Here is an 18303-nt window from a genome sequence, read left to right as displayed (position 1 = left end):
CAACCCCAAGTCTAATTACCCCAATTGCCAGTGCACCATGGCAATCAGGAATAGCCAAGGTGAAGCGCCAGAATTGGAGCATCTCATGTGATGTTCCAATTATGGCACGGCTGTGGGCTTGTATTTTTAGGCTGAGAAGGGCTCAATAACCATGGACCTTCCCAGCCTGATAATATTAGTTCTTAGCTGTCTGCTTTACCTTTGCTGGTTACAAAAAAATGGGGGGACCCCACGTCATTTTTTTTCTTTTTTTTTTTATTAATAATAGATGTACTTTAAGCTACACACGCAAGGCACAAATTATATATCTTGTGGATATTTATTTATCTATCTGTCTATATATATATCTATCATCTTTGCACATCTTTAACACGGGCTGCACCTCAATGGGGAGGGTGCAGCGGTGCTGGGGAAGAAGATGGCTAATAGGTTGGAGGAGTTTTTAAACTAGAGACGGGGGGGGGAACCAAGGAAATAGGTGGGATGTGAGGCAAGCAAGGGGGAAGGGGAGAAGTGAATATAATGAGGGTGGAGAGGGGGGTGGGGATAGTACAGTTAGATCGTTAGAGAAGAATAGGATGCTAAATAACCCCAAAGTTTTATCTTGCATGCTGACCAACGCAAGAAGCCTGACCAATAAGGCGGATGAGCTGCGGGCGCTTATATCGGAGGAGAGGTATGACATCGTAGGTATAACAGAGACTTGGCTAGACGATAGCTACGACTGGGCGGTAAATTTAACAGATTATAGTTTATTTAGAAGGAACCGGAAATAGGGGAAGGGCGGAGGAGTCTGCTTATATGTAAGGTCACGTCTAAAGCCCAGACTAAGGGAAGATATAGGAGAGGGAGAAGAGGGGGTCGAGTCCATGTGGGTAGAGATAGAGGGGGCAAAAAATAATAATAAAATATTACTGGGGGTCTGCTATAAGCCACCTAATATAACAGAGGAGAATGAGAAACTGCTATTAGGACAAATAGACAAAGTAGCAAAACATAATGAGGTGATTGTAATGGGGGACTTCAACTACCCGGATATTGACTGGGAAACAGAAACCTGTAGATCGCAGAAAGGAAAAAGGTTCTTGACAAATATCAAGGATAATTATCTCTCCCAACTAGTGCAGGAACCAACGAGAGGGAAGGCCGTGTTGGAGTTAATATTGACTAATAGGCCTGATAGAATAACTGAGGTACAGATAGGGGGGCACCTAGGTAATAGCGATCATAATATTATCAATTTCAAAATGCCCTTCAGTAGGGTTATCAATAAGGGAACAACTAAAACATTAAACTTTAGGAGGGCGAAGTTTGATCAGCTGAAAGAAAACCTTCAACTTATTGACTGGGACAAAGTTCTTAATCAAGGAAATACGAATAGTAAATGGGAAACCTTCAAAAGAATTCTGAATACTCAGTGCGAGAGGTATATACCGTATGGGAATAAAAGGGCCAGAAATAAGAGGAAACCAATATGGTTGAATAAGAACGTAAAAGGGGCGTTAAATAGCAAAAAAGAGGCATTCAAGAGATTAAAACAGGAAAACAGCAAGGAGGCACTAATGTGTTACAAGGAAAAAACGAGAACCTGCAAAAAACAAATGAAAATAGCAATGGAGGAAACAGAGAGACGTATTGCTAGGGAAAGTAGATCAAATCCCAAACTGTTCTTTACGTATATAAATAGTAAAAGGATTAAATCTAATAATATTGGACCGATAAAAAGTGATGAAGGCAAAATCATAGAGAAAGATGAGGATAAAGCTAATCTATTAAATAAATTTTTTTCGTCAACTTTCACAAAGGAAAAAGAACTAACAGGCGAAATGAGAAGTGACAAACTTAATCCTCCACTAAGTATGACAAATCTAACCCAAGCTGGGGTACAGAAACGCCTCAGTAACATTAAAATAAACAAATCACCAGGACCTGATGGCATACACCCACGGGTACTAAGGGAACTAAGTAATGTGATAGACAGACCGTTATATCTTATATTTAAGGACTCTGTTGAGACTGGGTCTGTACCACTTGATTGGCGACAGGCGAATGTAGTGCCAATATTCAAAAAGGGAGCAAAAAGTAACACCGGAAACTATCGGCCAGTGAGTCTGACATCCGTTGTGGGCAAAATTTTTGAAGGCTTTATTAATGAGGCAATCATGGAGCATCTTGATGCTAATAATCTATTAACCCCGAACCAACATGGATTCATGAGGAATCGCTCCTGCCAAACAAACCTGATTGACTTCTACGAGGAGGTTAGCTCTCGAGTAGATCAGGGGGAACCAGTGGATGTCGTGTATCTCGACTTCTCAAAAGCGTTTGATAGCGTGCCACATAATAGGTTGGTATACAAAATGAGAATGATGGGGCTGGGGGAAAATGTCTGCAAGTGGGTAGCTAACTGGCTAAAGGATAGAAGGCAGAGGGTGGTTATAAATGGAATATACTCAGATTGGGTAAGCGTCACTAGTGGGGTACCACAGGGGTCTGTACTAGGCCCAATGTTATTTAATATCTTTATTAACGACATAGTCAACGGGATAAATAGTAAAATATCAATATTTGCAGATGACACAAAGTTATGTAAAACAATTAATACAAAAGAGGATAGTGAAGACCTACAGAGGGATTTGGATAAGCTGGGTAGGTGGAGCATTAAATGGCAAATGAGGTTTAACGAGGAGAAATGTAAGGTCATACATATGGGAAGGAAAAATGGAAGTCACCAGTACTCACTGAATGGGAAACCATTGGGGAATTCAGAGATGGAGAAGGACTTGGGCATCTTGATTGATAGCAAACTAAATTGGAGTGCCCAAAGTCAGGCCGCTGCTGTAAGGGCAAACAGGGTAATGGGATGTATCAGAAGAGGTATAGCTGCAAAGGATGAGAACATTGTTCTTCCACTGTACAAAGCACTGGTCAGACCACACTTGGAATACTGTGCTCAGTTATGGGCCCCAATATATAGAAAGGATATAAATGAGCTTGAAAAGGTACAAAGGAGGGCAACAAAATTAATAAGGGGAATGGAGGCACTGCAATACCCAGAGAGGTTGGCAAAACTAGGACTATTCAGCCTGGAAAAGAGAAGGTTGAGGGGGGACATAATAAATGTGTACAAATATGTTAGGGGACAGTATAGAGACCTTGCCCGGGATTTGTTCAAAAGGAGGGATATTACGGTAACAAGAGGGCACTCACTAAGACTGGAAGAGAAAAGGTTTCAGCACCAGCATAGGAAGGGGTTCTTTACGGTAAGAGCAGTGAAAATATGGAATTCACTGAGTGAGGAGACGGTAATGTCGGATTCACTAAACCAGTTCAAGCGGGGACTGGATGCTTTTCTAGATACCAGGCAGATTTCAGCATATACTTAAATAAAATAAAATAGTAGGTTGATACAGGGATTTATTCTGACTGCTGGTTTCAGAGTCGGGAGGGAATTTTTCCTCAGGTGAAGATTGGCTAAATCATTTGGGGTTTTTGCCCTCCTCTGGATCAACTTTAGCAATTACAGAACTAACAGGTCGAACTTGATGGACGCAAGTCTTTATTTGGCTTTACTAACTATGTAACTATGTAACTATAAAAATCTGTAATTTCTTGAATGCATTCTATTCCTCTATGTGTCTCACGGACGGCACGCGAATGGCATATGGATGATGCACATGTACACATGGATGGCCAACAGAAAACCACACGGATAGTAAAAACGGACCATCCCACATATATGTTTTTTTAAGCTGACGTGAAGGGGACCCAAGTCTGTAATCTCTTGTTGATGTATAGGAATACAGATACATTTTAAAATCTACATAGGTTGAAATAGGAGACAATCAGTTGGTGGTAACAGAAATACAAGCCTGTCATTCAAGGACATGAGTTCACAGCCTGTGCCCAGGGACCACATGCAGCCTGCAAAATTATTAAAACCTCTAAATATTCCCAAAATCATAGCAACACATCTGATTTACAACTGCAGGAGAATATCCTAAATATAGTTGCTTATTCCGCTGGTCAGTATAATTAAGACAATGCTTAATTTAGAAATTATTTTGATGCTTTACTAATTAAAAAAATAATACTGCAGCTATAAATAAACCAAGTATTCAGATTCAGGCTAGACTATGGTTATGACCGTCGTTACACCGTTGAAGATCGCAATGTGGCAATGCTACATTGTAATGTAAAGAATGTGTGTGTGTTCACATTGAAACCCACAAATTGGTGTGACACTTACCATATATGATAATAATAGTCTAATGGTGAAAGTTGGAATTACTTTTTTAAAATTTTATTTTATATTCCATACTTATCAATCTCCTGCTGCTCTCCAATTCTGATGACCAGGTACCTCACCAATCGCCTTGCTTACTTTTCTAGCAAAGATTTTTTAATAATTTGTTTTCAGACAATAGTGGGTCTTTTCATAAATAGAACAAAGTGGTTTAAGTTTTGGCAATAACAATTCATTATACGTTTCATATGGCCCCCTCCCCATATTAATGGAAAAGCAATGGAAAAGCAATTGGAGGCTAGAGATGAGTGGATCATTTGAATTTGAATTTATCAATTTGGCAGAATTTTCCCAAAAAGTAAGATTTGAGGCAAATAAATTTTCCGCAAATCACAATACTGCAACACCTCTAATTCCCTGCAAAATACTTGAATAACACTCAGAGGTTACTGAGGACTGTATTGAACCCTTTTGAAAAAGCAGTCCAATCTGCAGGCATTATGTTATAGAGTAGGGCGAGCTGAGCAGATTGATTTATAGTTTTGTGAGAAATTATTTAATATAACCTGTGTTTTCATAGCTTATAACATCTGTTTCTGGGATTTTTTGTCCAGTTGGCAGTCCTTACAGTGATCACATAAGTGTGTATACAGAGCTGGCTGTCAGTCACTGATAGGACCACCCACTGGACCGAAAATCCCAGAAAGATTAGAGGATTAAATGATTAAAACACAAGTTATACTGAATTTTTTCTCTGAAAACTATGCATCAATCTCCTCAGCTCCTCCTGCTCTATAACATGGTACCTGTAAATTGGACTGTATTTTCATGGTGACAGGTTCACTTCAATGCAAACAAAGCCTTAATAATCTACAAGTGATTTCAACTTATCTGGCTACCGGAATAAGAATGGTAACTTCTGGTAACCAATATCCTAATTAACAACATTTCAGCTTTGGACTTTTTAGGCTATTTAAATTGTAAAATTGGTCCAAAAATATCTATTTTGGGGGCAGAAGCCTGCCTTTCTAGTGATGGTACACAGGCCATGCGAGCAGAAGAAGCCATAGCTTTTTCACATGGGATATTGCAAAAATTCTTCATTTTTACGTAGCATTAAGTGTTTTTTTGCTTTGCAAATAGAAGAAGCGATAGCTCTTTAAAAGCTGTCAAAAATGGTTTCTTTATTTAAGGAGAAGGAACAGATTAGCTGTTTGAAAAGTGAAAAAGGATTGGCTTCTTAACAAAAGTATTTCTTTTTTGATATACACAACAGGTTTGGTATTCTTAAAATGATTAAACAACTACAAGGGATTTTTATTAAGTAATCCAAAGATTAACCCTTTTTTAGGGAGCAGGTGAGGAAACAATGGCTTATGAACAAACCTTTCAAAAAATTGCCTTATTTTTGGAGCTGTTTCATGTTTGTGTACCCTCAAGGCAGTAGCAGCACAGTATAGCTATGAAACAGTGGTCAGGCAGGAAATGTGTGGCTGGTATGGCTGTGCAGAGCCAGAAGCCACACAAAAGAAAAATAGGATGGGGCAGGTAGGGAAATGTCTGGTAGTGTAGGGCTAGCAACGGCAGCCCTGGCTGCAGCAGCACTAAAGTGTAGATGACATAATAGATAGGGAGTAGATGCCAGACTGAGGATGGGCAGTCAGTAAGGGTGGCAGCAGAACTATGGAGAAGGTAGACAACACACAGTCAAGGTCAAATAAACTAGTAGTTTTTGATGTGGTGTTTATTCATTTTTACATCATCCAATTAGAGTAAAACTGAAGATTTTGCAATTAAAGTAATATTACTCACCTTACTTTCATGTTATGGGTTATAAAAACTCAGTTTTCTCAAAATGTTGAAAATTGTGTTCAGTGAGATATCGAGTAAAATCTTACTTTTCACAGTGGGTGTACTCATTTATGCTAATTGATCACTGTGTATTTGTGTGTGTATGTATATGCATATATATATATATATATATATATATTTCCAAAAAAGTATGGAGGCAGCACACAAAATAGAATGAAGTGATGTAATTTATTAACCCATATAGCAACGTTTCAGTCCAATATTGTGGACCTTTCTCAAGCAGGCTTCATTCTATTTTGTGTGCTGCCTCCATACTTTTTTGGATATTTCAAGGACTGGTATGTACCTGGGGGGCTCTTACACCTGACCATCTTTATTGTGCTGTTTCCTGTTTTGTTTTTTGTTTCTTTTATATATTTATTTATATATATATATATATATATATATATATATATATATATATATATATATATTTATATATTTACTGCTCAAATGCACTGCTCAAAAAAATAAAGGGAACACTTAAACAACAGAATATAACTCCAAGTAGATCAAACTTCTGTGAAATCAAACTGTCCACTTAGGAAGCAACACTGATTGACAATCAATTTCACATGCTGTTGTGCAAATGGACTAGACAATAGATGGAAATTATTGGCAATTATCAAGACACACTCAATAAAGGAGTGGTTCTGCAGGTGGGGACCACAGACCGCATCTCAGTACCAATGCTTTCTGGCTGATGTTTTGGTCACTTTTGAATGTTGGTTGTGCTTTCACACTCGTGGTAGCATGAGATGGACTCTATAACCCAGAGAAGTTGCTCAGGTAGTGCAGCTCATCCAGGATGGCACATCAAGGCGAGCTGTGGCAAGAAGGTTTGCTGTGTCTGTCAGCGTAGTGTCCAGAGACTGGAGGTGCTACAAGGAGACAGGCCATTACACCAGGAGACGTGGAGGGGGCCGTAGGAGGGCAACAACCCAGCAGCAGGACCGCTACCTCTGCCATTGTGCAAGGAGGAACAGTATGAGCACTGCCAGAGCCCTGCAAAATTACCTCCAGCAGGCCACAAATGTGCATGTGTCTGCACAAGCGGTTAGAAACCGACTCCATGAGGGTGGTATGAGGGCTCGACGTCCAGAGATGGGGGTTGTGCTCACAGCCCAACACCGTGCAGGACATTGGGCATTTGCCACAGAACACCAGGATTGGCAAAGTCGCCACTGGCACCCTGTGCTCTTCACAGATGAAAGCAGGTTGACACTGAGCACATGTGACAGACGTGACAGAGTCTGTGTAATGCACACGCCCGGACTGACTGGCGTGTGCGTGTATATGTAGTGATTCCACTGGACCGTACCGGAGAGTGAATGCCTGGAGGGGCGTAACTAAGTATGCACCCGATCCGTTAAGGTCGCACGACGGCATACGATGCCAGTGCACCAAGGAGGAACTGAGCAGAGGGACCAGGTGCTACTCCAGGTCAGACCCCGGACACGGCTGTTGACCCACACCGGGGAATACAGGAACAGGCAGGTTAGGCTGGCACACAGACTGGTGGGTATATGCAGACACGGCTGGTATGCAGACGGGTGGATGCAGGCAAGCATGACTGGTATGCAGGCAGGGAGGTACTGGCAGGTACGACAGGTTGGAGCACAGAGTGGATAGGACCCAGTACAGACTGGGACTCAGGAACAGAACCGCAGATGCGGTGGACAAACACAGCAGAGTGAGGCCGCCCGGAGCGGCGAGCAAGAGCAGAGCAAGACGAGACCGCCTGGAGCGGTGAGTGAGAGTAGAGCAGGATGAGGCTGCCTGGAGCAGTGAGCAAAGGATCAGAGCAGAGCGGGACTGCCGGAGCAGTGAGCAAAAGGTCAGAGCAGAGCGAGACTGCCAGAGCAGTGAGCAAAGGGTCAGAGCAGAGCGAGACTGCCGGAGCAGTGAGCAAAGGGTCAGAGCAGAGCGAGACTGTCGGAGCAGTGAGCAAAGGGTCAGAGCAGAGCGAGACTGCCGGAGCAGTGAGCAAAGGGTCAGAGCAGAGCGAGACTGCCGGAGCAGTGAGCAAAGGGTCAGAGCAGAGCGAGACTGCCGGAGCAGTGAGCAAAGGGTAAGAGCAGAGCGAGACTGCCAGAGCAGTGAGCAAAGGGTCAGAGCAGAGCGAGACTGCCGGAGCAGTGAGCAAAGGGTCAGAGCAGAGCGAGACTGTCGGAGCAGTGAGCAAAGGGTCAGAGCAGAGCGAGACTGCCGGAGCAGTGAGCAAAGGGTCAGAGCAGAGCGAGACTGCCGGAGCAGTAAGCAAAGGGTCAGAGCAGAGCGAGACTGCCGGAGCAGTGAGCAAAGTGTCAGAGCAAAGCGAGACTGCCAGAGCAGTGAGCAAAGGGTCAGAGCAGAGCGAGACTGCCGGAGCAGTGAGCAAAGGGTCAGAGCAGAGCAAGACTGCCAGAGCAGTGAGCAAAGGGTCAGAGCAGAGCGAGACTGCCGGAGCAGTGAACAAAGGGTCAGAGCAGAGCGAGACTGCCGGAGCAGTGAGCAAAGGGGCAGAGCAGAGCGAGACTGCCGGAGCAGTGAGCAAAGGGGCAGAGCAGAGCGAGACTGTCGGTGCAGTGAGCAAAGGGGCAGAGCAGAGCGAGACTGCCGGAGCGGTGAGCAAGGGAGAGCAGGCAAGAACCGCCAGAGCGGTGAGCAAGGCAGAGCAAGCAAGAACCGCTGGAGCGGTGAGCAAGGCAGAGCAGGCAAGAACCGCTGGAGCGGTGAGCAAGGCAGAGCAGGCAAGAACCGCCGGAGCGGTGAGCAAGGAAGAGCAGGCAAGAACCGCCAGAGCGGTTGACTCGCCCCCTGGGCCGCGGGGCACTCGGGACCGGGCTTCTGGGAAATGCTCGGAGTAGTAGTGGCGACCCGGTCCCGTGGCTCAGGGTGGTCAGACCAGTGGCAGTCTTTTATATGCTTTTAGGTAATGTCCGACTACGCCACCCGTGGATTGCGGCTATTATGAACCGCCGCTGCAAGGCAGTCCCCTGAGGCTGATGGTGTGTGCAGCTGAGATCGTATAACTCCCCACGGGAAGAGTGTAGCCCCAGGGCAGTGTAGTAGATGGATGGGGTGATGGTGCAGGGAGTCCCAGTACCGTTAGTGCTGGCGAAGTAAGAAGCAAAAAACAACGTGTTGCAGTCCAGGGTCTTTTACTCACAGTTCGTATACTCCAAGCCACTTCTGTACAGGTAGTGACTGCCCAAGCCGTGCTGCGTCCACCAGGCGAGGGGCTCGGTCAACCCCCAGGCAATTCCGGAGTATGGCACAGGACTCCCTTCTATCCTTCCTCTGGCTCGTGCCCCACCAGTGACCAAGCTTTTGTCCAGCTCCCGCTATCCTATATGGTGCCTTCCTAGCAAGGTTTAGCAGGGGGTCGCACCAAGTGACGATCACGACCTCCGGTTCTTGGCTGAGGATTATTTGCCTCCACCAACTTGGGATCCGGTACCCTTTTCTTGCCTGACCCGTTACCCTTAATTTCCTGGGTCCTTAGGGTCTCTTCTGCCTTCTTATTTCTGAGCACTTCTGTTTCTCTGTCACTCCTCCTTCTTTCCTGTTCCTTCTTCTCCTTTCCTCGGCCACTTCTCCAGGCCTACTTCTCCTTCTCCTTCCAGGCTCCGGCCCTCACCCTAGGCCTGCCTTGGAGCAGAGCTCCTACAGAGCCTCTGCTCCCAGTCTTCTCCTCTCACTGTACTTCACCCAGAACTAAGATGGTGCCCACCTTTTATACCTCTCCTCTGAGTGTGAGCTCAGGTGACCAGCACCCAATGAGCTCCTACCTATGCTCAGAAACCGTCCCCTTCTGCTCCTACATCACTGGGTTTTCCTCCCCCCTCCCCACTCCAGCCAGGGACATGGTCTGTCGTGTCGGCATTACTGTATAAATGGGAGCACCGTTGAGCTGTCTCCCGGAAATGTGGTGTGTGTGATGCATGCAGCTAACTGAGCCCTGGTCCATACTCCATCCTTACCCGGGAGTGGAATACCACACCTCTGGCAGAGGTGCAATACCCCTGTAGTGGCCGAACCCTCGGGGCGCTACACGGTGAACAAGGCAGAGCAGGCAAGAACCGCCGGAGCGGCAAGCAAGGCAGAGCAGAAGGGACAGGGCTCTGTTCACATGGAACAGACTGGAAGGGAAAGGCAGAATCAGATACACACAAGATACTTGCAGTGAAGTAGTGAGTGGACCACAAACTCACAAACCGAAGTACAGTGACAACGAGCAGGAGTAGGTACGAGTTCAGACTCTGCAGAAAAAGAGAAGATATGGGTGTAGAGAGAAACGGGAAACAGGCTGGAAGATAGTTAGGGCAGGAACAGACACTGGGAAAAGACACAGACAATAGATCTAGGTATGCGGCCCCTAGAGGGCAGAAGGAACAGGCAAGGAGCGTTTTCACATGGGCCTGGAATTACAGCCTCCAGGAAAGGCAGAGAGACATCTGGCTAGAGTGTACAGACAGGACACAGTTCAGACACGGGAACTGATACCGCAAGGTAGGAAACATAGACAGGACCTTGCACATCAGTGACTAGAAGCCAACTGACAGAACAAGATGCTCAGGCCTGGATTCCAAGGAGGAGCTGGTTTAAATACCAGGTGACAGACAGCAATAGGCTGAGGACGCATTAGCAGCAGCTACAAGAAACAGGAAGTTCAGCGGGCGTCGCCCTAAGCAGCCAGAGCAGAGCAAAGCAGACAGTATGGAAAGAAGCCAGAGTGGCAGTCTGGACTGGAAATCAAGTGCGCGCTCTTGCACAGTGGGAGATGGACCATTATGCAAGGACGCCGCCAGGTATGTTACAGTCTGGAGACGCCGTGGAGAGCGATCTTCTGCATGCAACATTCTTCAGCATGACCGGTTTGGCAGTGGGTCAGTAATAGTGTGGGGTAGAATTTCTTTGGAGGGCCGCACAGCCCTCCATGTGCTCGTCAGAGGTAGCCTGACTGCCATTAGGTACCGAGATGAGATCCTCAGACCCCTTGTGAGACCATATGCTGGTGCGGTTGGCCCTGGGTTCCTCCTAATGTAGGACAATACCAGATCTCATGTGGCTGGAGTGTGTCAGCAGTTCCTGCAAGATGAAGGCATTGAAGCTATGGACTGGCCCGCCCGTTCCCTAGACCTGAATCCGATTGAGCACATCTGGGACATCATGTCTCGCTCCATCCACCAATGTCACGTTGCAGCACTAACTGTCCAGGAGTTGGCAGATGCTTTAGTCCAGGTCTGGGAGGAGATCCCACAGGATACCATCCGCAACCTCATCAGGAGCATGCCCAGGCATTGTAGGGAGGTCATACAGGCAAGTGGAGGCCACACACAATACTGAGCCTCATTTTGACTAGTTTTAAGGACATTACATCAAAGTTGGATCAGCTTGTAGTGTGTTTTTCCACTTTAATTTTTGGGGTGACTCCAAATCCAGGCCTCCGTTGGTTAATAAATTTGATTTCCATTGATGATTTTTGTGTGATTTTGTTGTCAGCACATTCAACTTTGTACAGAACAAAGTATTCAATGAGAATATTTCATTCATTCAGATCTAGGATGTGTTATTTGAGTGTTCCCTTTATTTTTTTGAGCAGTGTATATATATGAATATGTGCAATATACCATAAATTCAACAACATCTGAGTAGTCCAAATATGCATATATACAGTGCTGTTTAAAAGTTTCAAGCTCGTGTGAAAAAATGCTGTAAAGAATGAATGCTTTCTAAAATTGTATGTATGTTAAAATTGCACACATTTTTGTAGACTTTTTTTTTTAAAGGATACATTTGCAATCTATCTGTCATGGATGAGTTCATCCTCATTACATACAGTATGGGTACTGAAGAGATAATACTGTTGTTTTTTCATTAGCCACACTATTAAGTTATATATAAATTTAGGAATTTTTAAACATTCCATTTTTTCTATATTATAGGATCGTGGCTTGCAGTCAGCTTTAAAGAGAAACAAGAAGAGTTTTGGGAGCAGGAGTGATAGAACCATGACGGATAATACTGCAGTGCTCTTCTCAGAAATGTTGCTTCTGCACAATTTATTATATAACTAATGCCAAATAAAATGTGTTCAATTTCTTCTGAGTTCATTTTGCTTCATTAATTCTAGGAATTAGGAAGTTTTGATGGATGAAAAATATAGCCTTCTTTACAGAAAGCCCCTCTAGTTTACAATAATAATTGCTATCTTTCATTTATTGGTAGCCCTGGAGATAGTATTATCTGACATCGCTATTTATCACTTTGACCAAAAGTAAAAAGCAGTCCTTCTTCTTACTCCTCTTGGATTTATAATTAGGGAGAAAGCCTCTATAGTCTTCAAAGCAAATGGGCCTGAACAAAGCTGCAGGCAACAGAGTATAGACATAAGTGAGCACATCTAACTGAAGTAAATCTCCAATAAAAGAAGAGCTGATGAAAAAAATCTCCGACATCCTGCTTGATGTAATCATTCCATTAAGATCTGACCTGTATTTTAGATTACAGTATTATAATTTTCTAAAAAGATATTTACAGTGAAAGATGCCATTTACACCATAGAGGTGGTTAATCCATGTAAGGTACATAAGCACTAAGTAGAAATCTTACCCTCTAATAGCATAGGCAAAATAACTTTGATTAGAAAATAGGAAATATGAAAACAATTACTGACCCAATATCGAGTGTGGAAGATGAAAGATAAATGGTACATGTGCTTATGTCTACATTGTACATGTGTAAGGTGCATACAGGCATGTAGTTGTGCACCTAAACACCAGTGATAAATTACAAAGAAAGGTTGAGTTGGAAGGGACCTCCAGAGTCATCTGGTCCAACCCCCTGGTCAATGCAGTATTCACTAAATCATCTCAGACAGATGTCTGTCCAGCCTCTGGTTGAAGACTTCCATTTTAGGAGAACTTTCCACCTTTCGTGGCAGCTTGTTCCACTCATTGATCACCCTCACTGTCAAATTTTTTTTTCTAATATTTAATCTGTATCTTCTCCCAATGAGTTTCATCCCATTGCTTCTAGTCTTTCTTTGTTCAAATGAGAATAAAGCTGAGCCCTCTACAGCCCTTGACATATTTACATGTGGATGTGTATAGGGCTCTACTGTGTTATTGCTGCTAACTTGGTGAGTAGATGATGTGGCATAGTTTACACCATGGTAGCTGTTACTCTCAGGAGAGGCCATAATTCTTAAAAAAATATTTTTCTTTAACAAAAATAAGCAGGTACAGTTGATAGTGTAGTAGAAATAGTAACATAAACCTGAGTTAATGCCTTTAATTGAAAACAAGGACAATTTACGCCTTTTAATTGAGATGAGAGACTACTGGAGAATGTATTTCTTAACTTTCAAAGATGAGATCGGTACATCCTGTGCCATCTGGACGTCTACATACAGCTATGTTGCGAAGGTCGAAAAATAATGAGACAGTATGTTGTAAATTGTATAAAAACTTGCTTCAGTCTAATAAAGGTGGCACACTTTAGTACCAGACTCTGTGGTGTGTGCATTCTGTCCCCCAGGCCCGTGATCTTTTTTATTCACAAATCAGAAATTCTCGAAAATATATGCTATCTATTGTGTAGCCCAAATCGCTATGAAAGCTCTTGACCTGAAATGTTAAGTATGTCTGTAAGAGAGTTGAATAATAGTCTGTCTGTCTACTAACTAGTTGCATCAATGCATTATTTCATCGCTGTGGCTATTTCGGATTGGCAGTACACTGTCCTAGGGCTGTGTTTATGTAAGTGTCTTTTGGCATTTCTGGAGTGCCATCAAGCGCTGTAGTCCCCATACGTTTTGTACAAAGTAAAATAGACACGCTGTGAGTTTTTTGTATACAGTCATGCCCGAAAGTTTTGGCACCCTTGAAATTGTTCCAGAAAATGAAGTATTTCCCCCAGAAAATTATTGCAATTACACATGTTTTGTTATACACGTGTTTATTTCCTTTGTATGTATTGGAACACAAAAAAACAGAGAAGAAAGGCAAATTGGATTTAATTTCACACAAAATTCCGAAAATGGGCAGGACAAAATTGTTGGCATCTTTCCAAAATTGTGAGTAAACAACTTTGTTTCAAGCATGTGATGCTCGTTCAAAGTCACCTGTGGCAAGGGACAGGTGTGGACAATATGAAAATCACACCTGAAACATGATAAAAAGGAGAGAAGTTGACTTAATCTTTGCATTGTGTGTTTTGTGTGTGCCACACTAAGCATGGAGAACAGAAAGAGAAAAACTGTCTGAGGACTCGAGAACCAAAATTGTTAAAAAATATCAACAATCTCGAGGGTGCCAACACTTTCGGCCATGACTGTATATGTTCATGAGAATCTCTTAAAGACATGAGTAGTGACTAACTGAATATGAGGGATAAATGAATAAGTCCCTGATTGATGAGGGGTTCTGTTAGGTCTGGTCCACTGTATGTGCCAGATAACATTGAACTTACTTTTAGCTGTATACTAGAAAGAGTGATTGAGATAAGGGACTCTGAGTAAAGCGGTTAGATGATTTGAGAACGCTGGAAACTAGATTTCTGAATGACCAAGGGTGAATGGATTGCGCATACCATATTGTGAAAGCTGTCAAGGTAATCTTTCTGTAAAATATGAAGAAACTAAGCCTTACAATTAGTGATGAGCGAGCATGCTCGCTACTGCTCGGTGCTCGCCCGAGCATCTCACTGATCAAGATGCTCGGCGCTCGCCGAGTATTTTCGGGGTTGCTCGGCGGGAGCTCGGGTCCCCTCCCTGCATGTTTGGTGTTCTTTATAGACCCAATGAACATGCAGGGATTGACTGCCATGCACTGTAATGCCGCAGCCATGTTGGTTGTGGCATTACAGTGATTGGCTGGCCGCGCAGCGTCATCAGGTCTATATCAGACCTGGTGCCGCCGTGCTCGTCACAGTCACTCTGGAATCAGACAGTGTAGAGAGAGGTGCTGCTGAGCTAGGGAGAGATTCGCTTGTTTATTAGGTAGTGTAGGTAGAACAGAAGTATATTACACATATCCATCTCAACAAACAGTCCTTCTGAGGACTAATCCATCTGCAGAGATATCAGGCAGGCAGCGTATAAAGGCAGGCAGGCAGTGTATATAGCAGACTGCAGTGCATATAGCACAAGAGGCTCCATTCTAATTTCGTCTGCCGCTGCTGCTGTAAGATATTTCTAGACATAGGCCCAGGTCTCAGGGGCCAGGAATAATTTTTTTTTGGATCTTAACTCTCATTATTTGCTTAAAAAGCAATCCAGAGAACACCCTTTTTCTGCGCCATTTGATTGTTGGCAGTGCAGTATACAGCCAGGTCCTCTCCATATTACAACGCTAAAAATCCAGCTATTTCAAACTGTGGTTTGTCCGTCACACGGATCACATATAATTGCGCTGAAAATATGCCATTTCTGGCCTCCATTGAAATTTTGTTTCAGTGTCAGTGAAGCTATTGACACCAGTTTGCTGTTAAAAATAGTTACCTACAGGCCAGGTATTTAAAACTGAGTGTTCTCAGTCACACGGATCACATATACGTTTTCAGAAAATACTGCCATTTCTGGCCTCCATTAAAAAATTGTTTCAGTGTGTTAGCAAAGTTTTTGACACCGGTTTGCTGTTCAAAATAGTTACCTACAGGCCAGCTATTTAAAACTGTGGTTTGTCCATCACATGGATCACATATAAGTTAGCTCCAAATTCAGCGATTTGTAGTGAGCCTGGAAGATATTGTCCTCCATTTAAAATGGGCAAGGCACGTAGCAAAGGACCGGGAACTGAAAGTGATTGTGATGGTGCATGCAAAGGCCGAGGCGGTGGGCAAGCTGAAATTGTGCCACAACAAACACCCACATCTTCTCGCTCGACCCTCCTGTCCCAATTAATAGGGGACCGCAGAACACCACTATTGAACACAGAGCAGTGTAAAAAGCTTATTGGTTGGATAGCAGATAATGCTTCCAGTCACTTAGACACCACCACCACCAGCCTGTCTTCCACACGGTCAAATCTCAGTAGCCGTAAGTCTGGACCGCATATTCCTCACCCTGAACCTCCTTCCTCCCATCATGCTGAGTGCCCAGAGACAACTGATCCCACACTTGGATACTCTGAAGAGCTGTTCAGGGGTGACAAACTACCAGCCTGACCACCACCAGCATTATCAGGCACATGGCAGCAAAGCACCCGACTTTGTGGGCCGAACCCCAGGGTCCAGTAACAGTGTCTACGAGTGGCACCACTGCTTCTTCCACTGTTGTGCATGCAAGTAGAGATGAGCGTTGTTCTACTCGAACTGTTCGCCAATCTCAAATTCGAGCTGTTTTGGGCGGTGTTCGAGCCGTTCGGCGAACACGAACAATTTGAGAAAAATTCGGCTGTTCGAGGTTATGTTCGATAACTGTTCGTGCACCAAAATCATAACTGGATTTTTTCTCAGTAATGATGAAAATTAATGTTAATACGCAGTTTGAGTGTACAGCGGGGTGGGGGGAGGGGCAGGGGATGGATCTCTGCAGGAACAATGAAGATCTCCATTTTTTTTTCTCTTTCCCGCATTTGCAGTGGGGAGGTGCAATCTGTCAGCCTATCAGCAGCGCACACACGGAGCGAAGTGCTTTTTTTCACACAAGCAAGGGCATGTGTCATTGGCAGTGTATGTCACATGTCCTTGCCCTATAAGACCAAGCCATTTTCCCCGTCGCCACCATTTTCTCACTGCTGCAGCTGCGTGTTAGACGGCACCGCTGTTGCTGTGTGCGCTATACCTTGTTAATTTCAAGCCAATTTTCGCACAAATATACAGATAGCTTGGGAGTAGGGAATAGTTGTGATTGCAGTCCTTTTAAGGACTAGGTTACAGCATTTCCTACGACTTTTATCAGGGAGGTCTGTGCTCTTAAATAGATAGGTTGTGGGAGTAAAGACTAATTGTAATTGGAGTCCTTTTCAGGACTAGGTTACATGAGTTCCTATCAGTTTTTGCCAGGCAGGACTGTGCCAGTGCTGTGCAAGTTTTTTTCACAGCATTTGGCTGAATCTAGCAAAGCTAATCCTTTTTGGCCTATTGCAGAGTGTGTTAGTCAGTGGAGTAGCCTATCTGTGTTGCAAGATATAACAACTGTGTATAGAATACCAATTTTTTTACTGCACCTAGTGAAGTAAAATCTTTTGGGCATAGCATCATTCTATTAGTCCGTCTATACTGACCTCCATCAGGTTGCAAACTGAATATAATTTTTTTCTGCATCTAGCTCTGAAAAAATATTTGGGCTTCTAGCAGTGTGTGGGACTTGGTCTATTAGTCCATCTATACTGACCTCCATCAGGTTGCAAATTAAAAATAATTTTTTTCTTCATTTAGCTCTGAAAAAATATTTGGGCTTCTAGCAGTGTGTGGGACTTGTTCTATTAGTCCTTCTATACTGACCTCCAGCAGGTTGCAAATTGAATATAATTTTTTTGTGCATCTAGCTCTGAAAAAATAGTTGGGCTTCTAGCGGTGTGTGGGACTTGGTCTATTAGTCCATCTATACTGACCTCCATCAGGTTGCAAATTAAAAATAATTTTTTTCTGCATCTAGCTCTGAAAAAATATTTGGGCTTCTAGCAGTGTGTGGGACTTGGTCTATTAGTCCATCTATACTGACCTCCATCAGGTTGCAAATTAAAAATAATTTTTTTCTGCATCTAGCTCTGAAAAAATATTTGGGCTTCTAGCAGTGTGTGGGACTTGGTCTATTAGTCCATCTATACTGACCTCCATCAGGTTGCAAATTAAAAATAATTTTTTTCTTCATTTAGCTCTGAAAAAATATTTGGGCTTCTAGCAGTGTGTGGGACTTGTTCTATTAGTCCTTCTATACTGACCTCCAGCAGGTTGCAAATTGAATATAATTTTTTTCTGCATCTAGCTCTGAAAAAATAGTTGGGCTTCTAGCAGTGTGTGGGACTTGGTCTATTAGTCCATCTATACTGACCTCCATCAGGTTGCAAATTAAAAATAATTTTTTTCTGCATCTAGCTCTGAAAAAATATTTGGGCTTCTAGCAGTGTGTGGGACTTGGTCTATTAGTCCATCTATACTGACCTCCATCAGGTTGCAAATTAAAAATAATTTTTTTCTGCATCTAGCTCTGAAAAAATATTTGGGCTTCTAGCGGTGTGTGGGACTTGGTCTATTAGTCCATCTATACTGACCTC

General features: G+C 43.5%; 1 protein-coding gene across 2 annotated transcripts in view; it reads left to right on the top strand.

Annotated features, from left to right (window-relative positions):
* Nucleotides 1-12190, top strand: part of GC (GC vitamin D binding protein) — a 338037-nt gene extending 325847 nt beyond the window's left edge. For both annotated transcript variants that reach the window (XM_073637868.1, XM_073637861.1), the window contains one exon: nucleotides 12028-12190. In XM_073637868.1, the coding sequence (XP_073493969.1) occupies nucleotides 12028-12052 (25 nt within the window). In that variant the 3' untranslated portion in view covers nucleotides 12053-12190. The remainder of the gene's footprint in view (nucleotides 1-12027) is intronic.
* The last annotated feature ends 6113 nt before the right edge of the window (nucleotides 12191-18303 follow it).

The sequence above is a fragment of the Phyllobates terribilis genome, unplaced genomic scaffold (genome assembly GCF_046119375.1).
Source record: "Phyllobates terribilis strain yellow unplaced genomic scaffold, ASM4611937v1 Scaffold_1__5_contigs__length_1240528914, whole genome shotgun sequence".
Lineage (NCBI taxonomy): Eukaryota > Metazoa > Chordata > Amphibia > Anura > Dendrobatidae > Phyllobates > Phyllobates terribilis.
The sequence above is the reverse complement of the archived record's forward strand: the minus strand, read 5'-3'. Positions and strand labels throughout refer to the sequence as shown.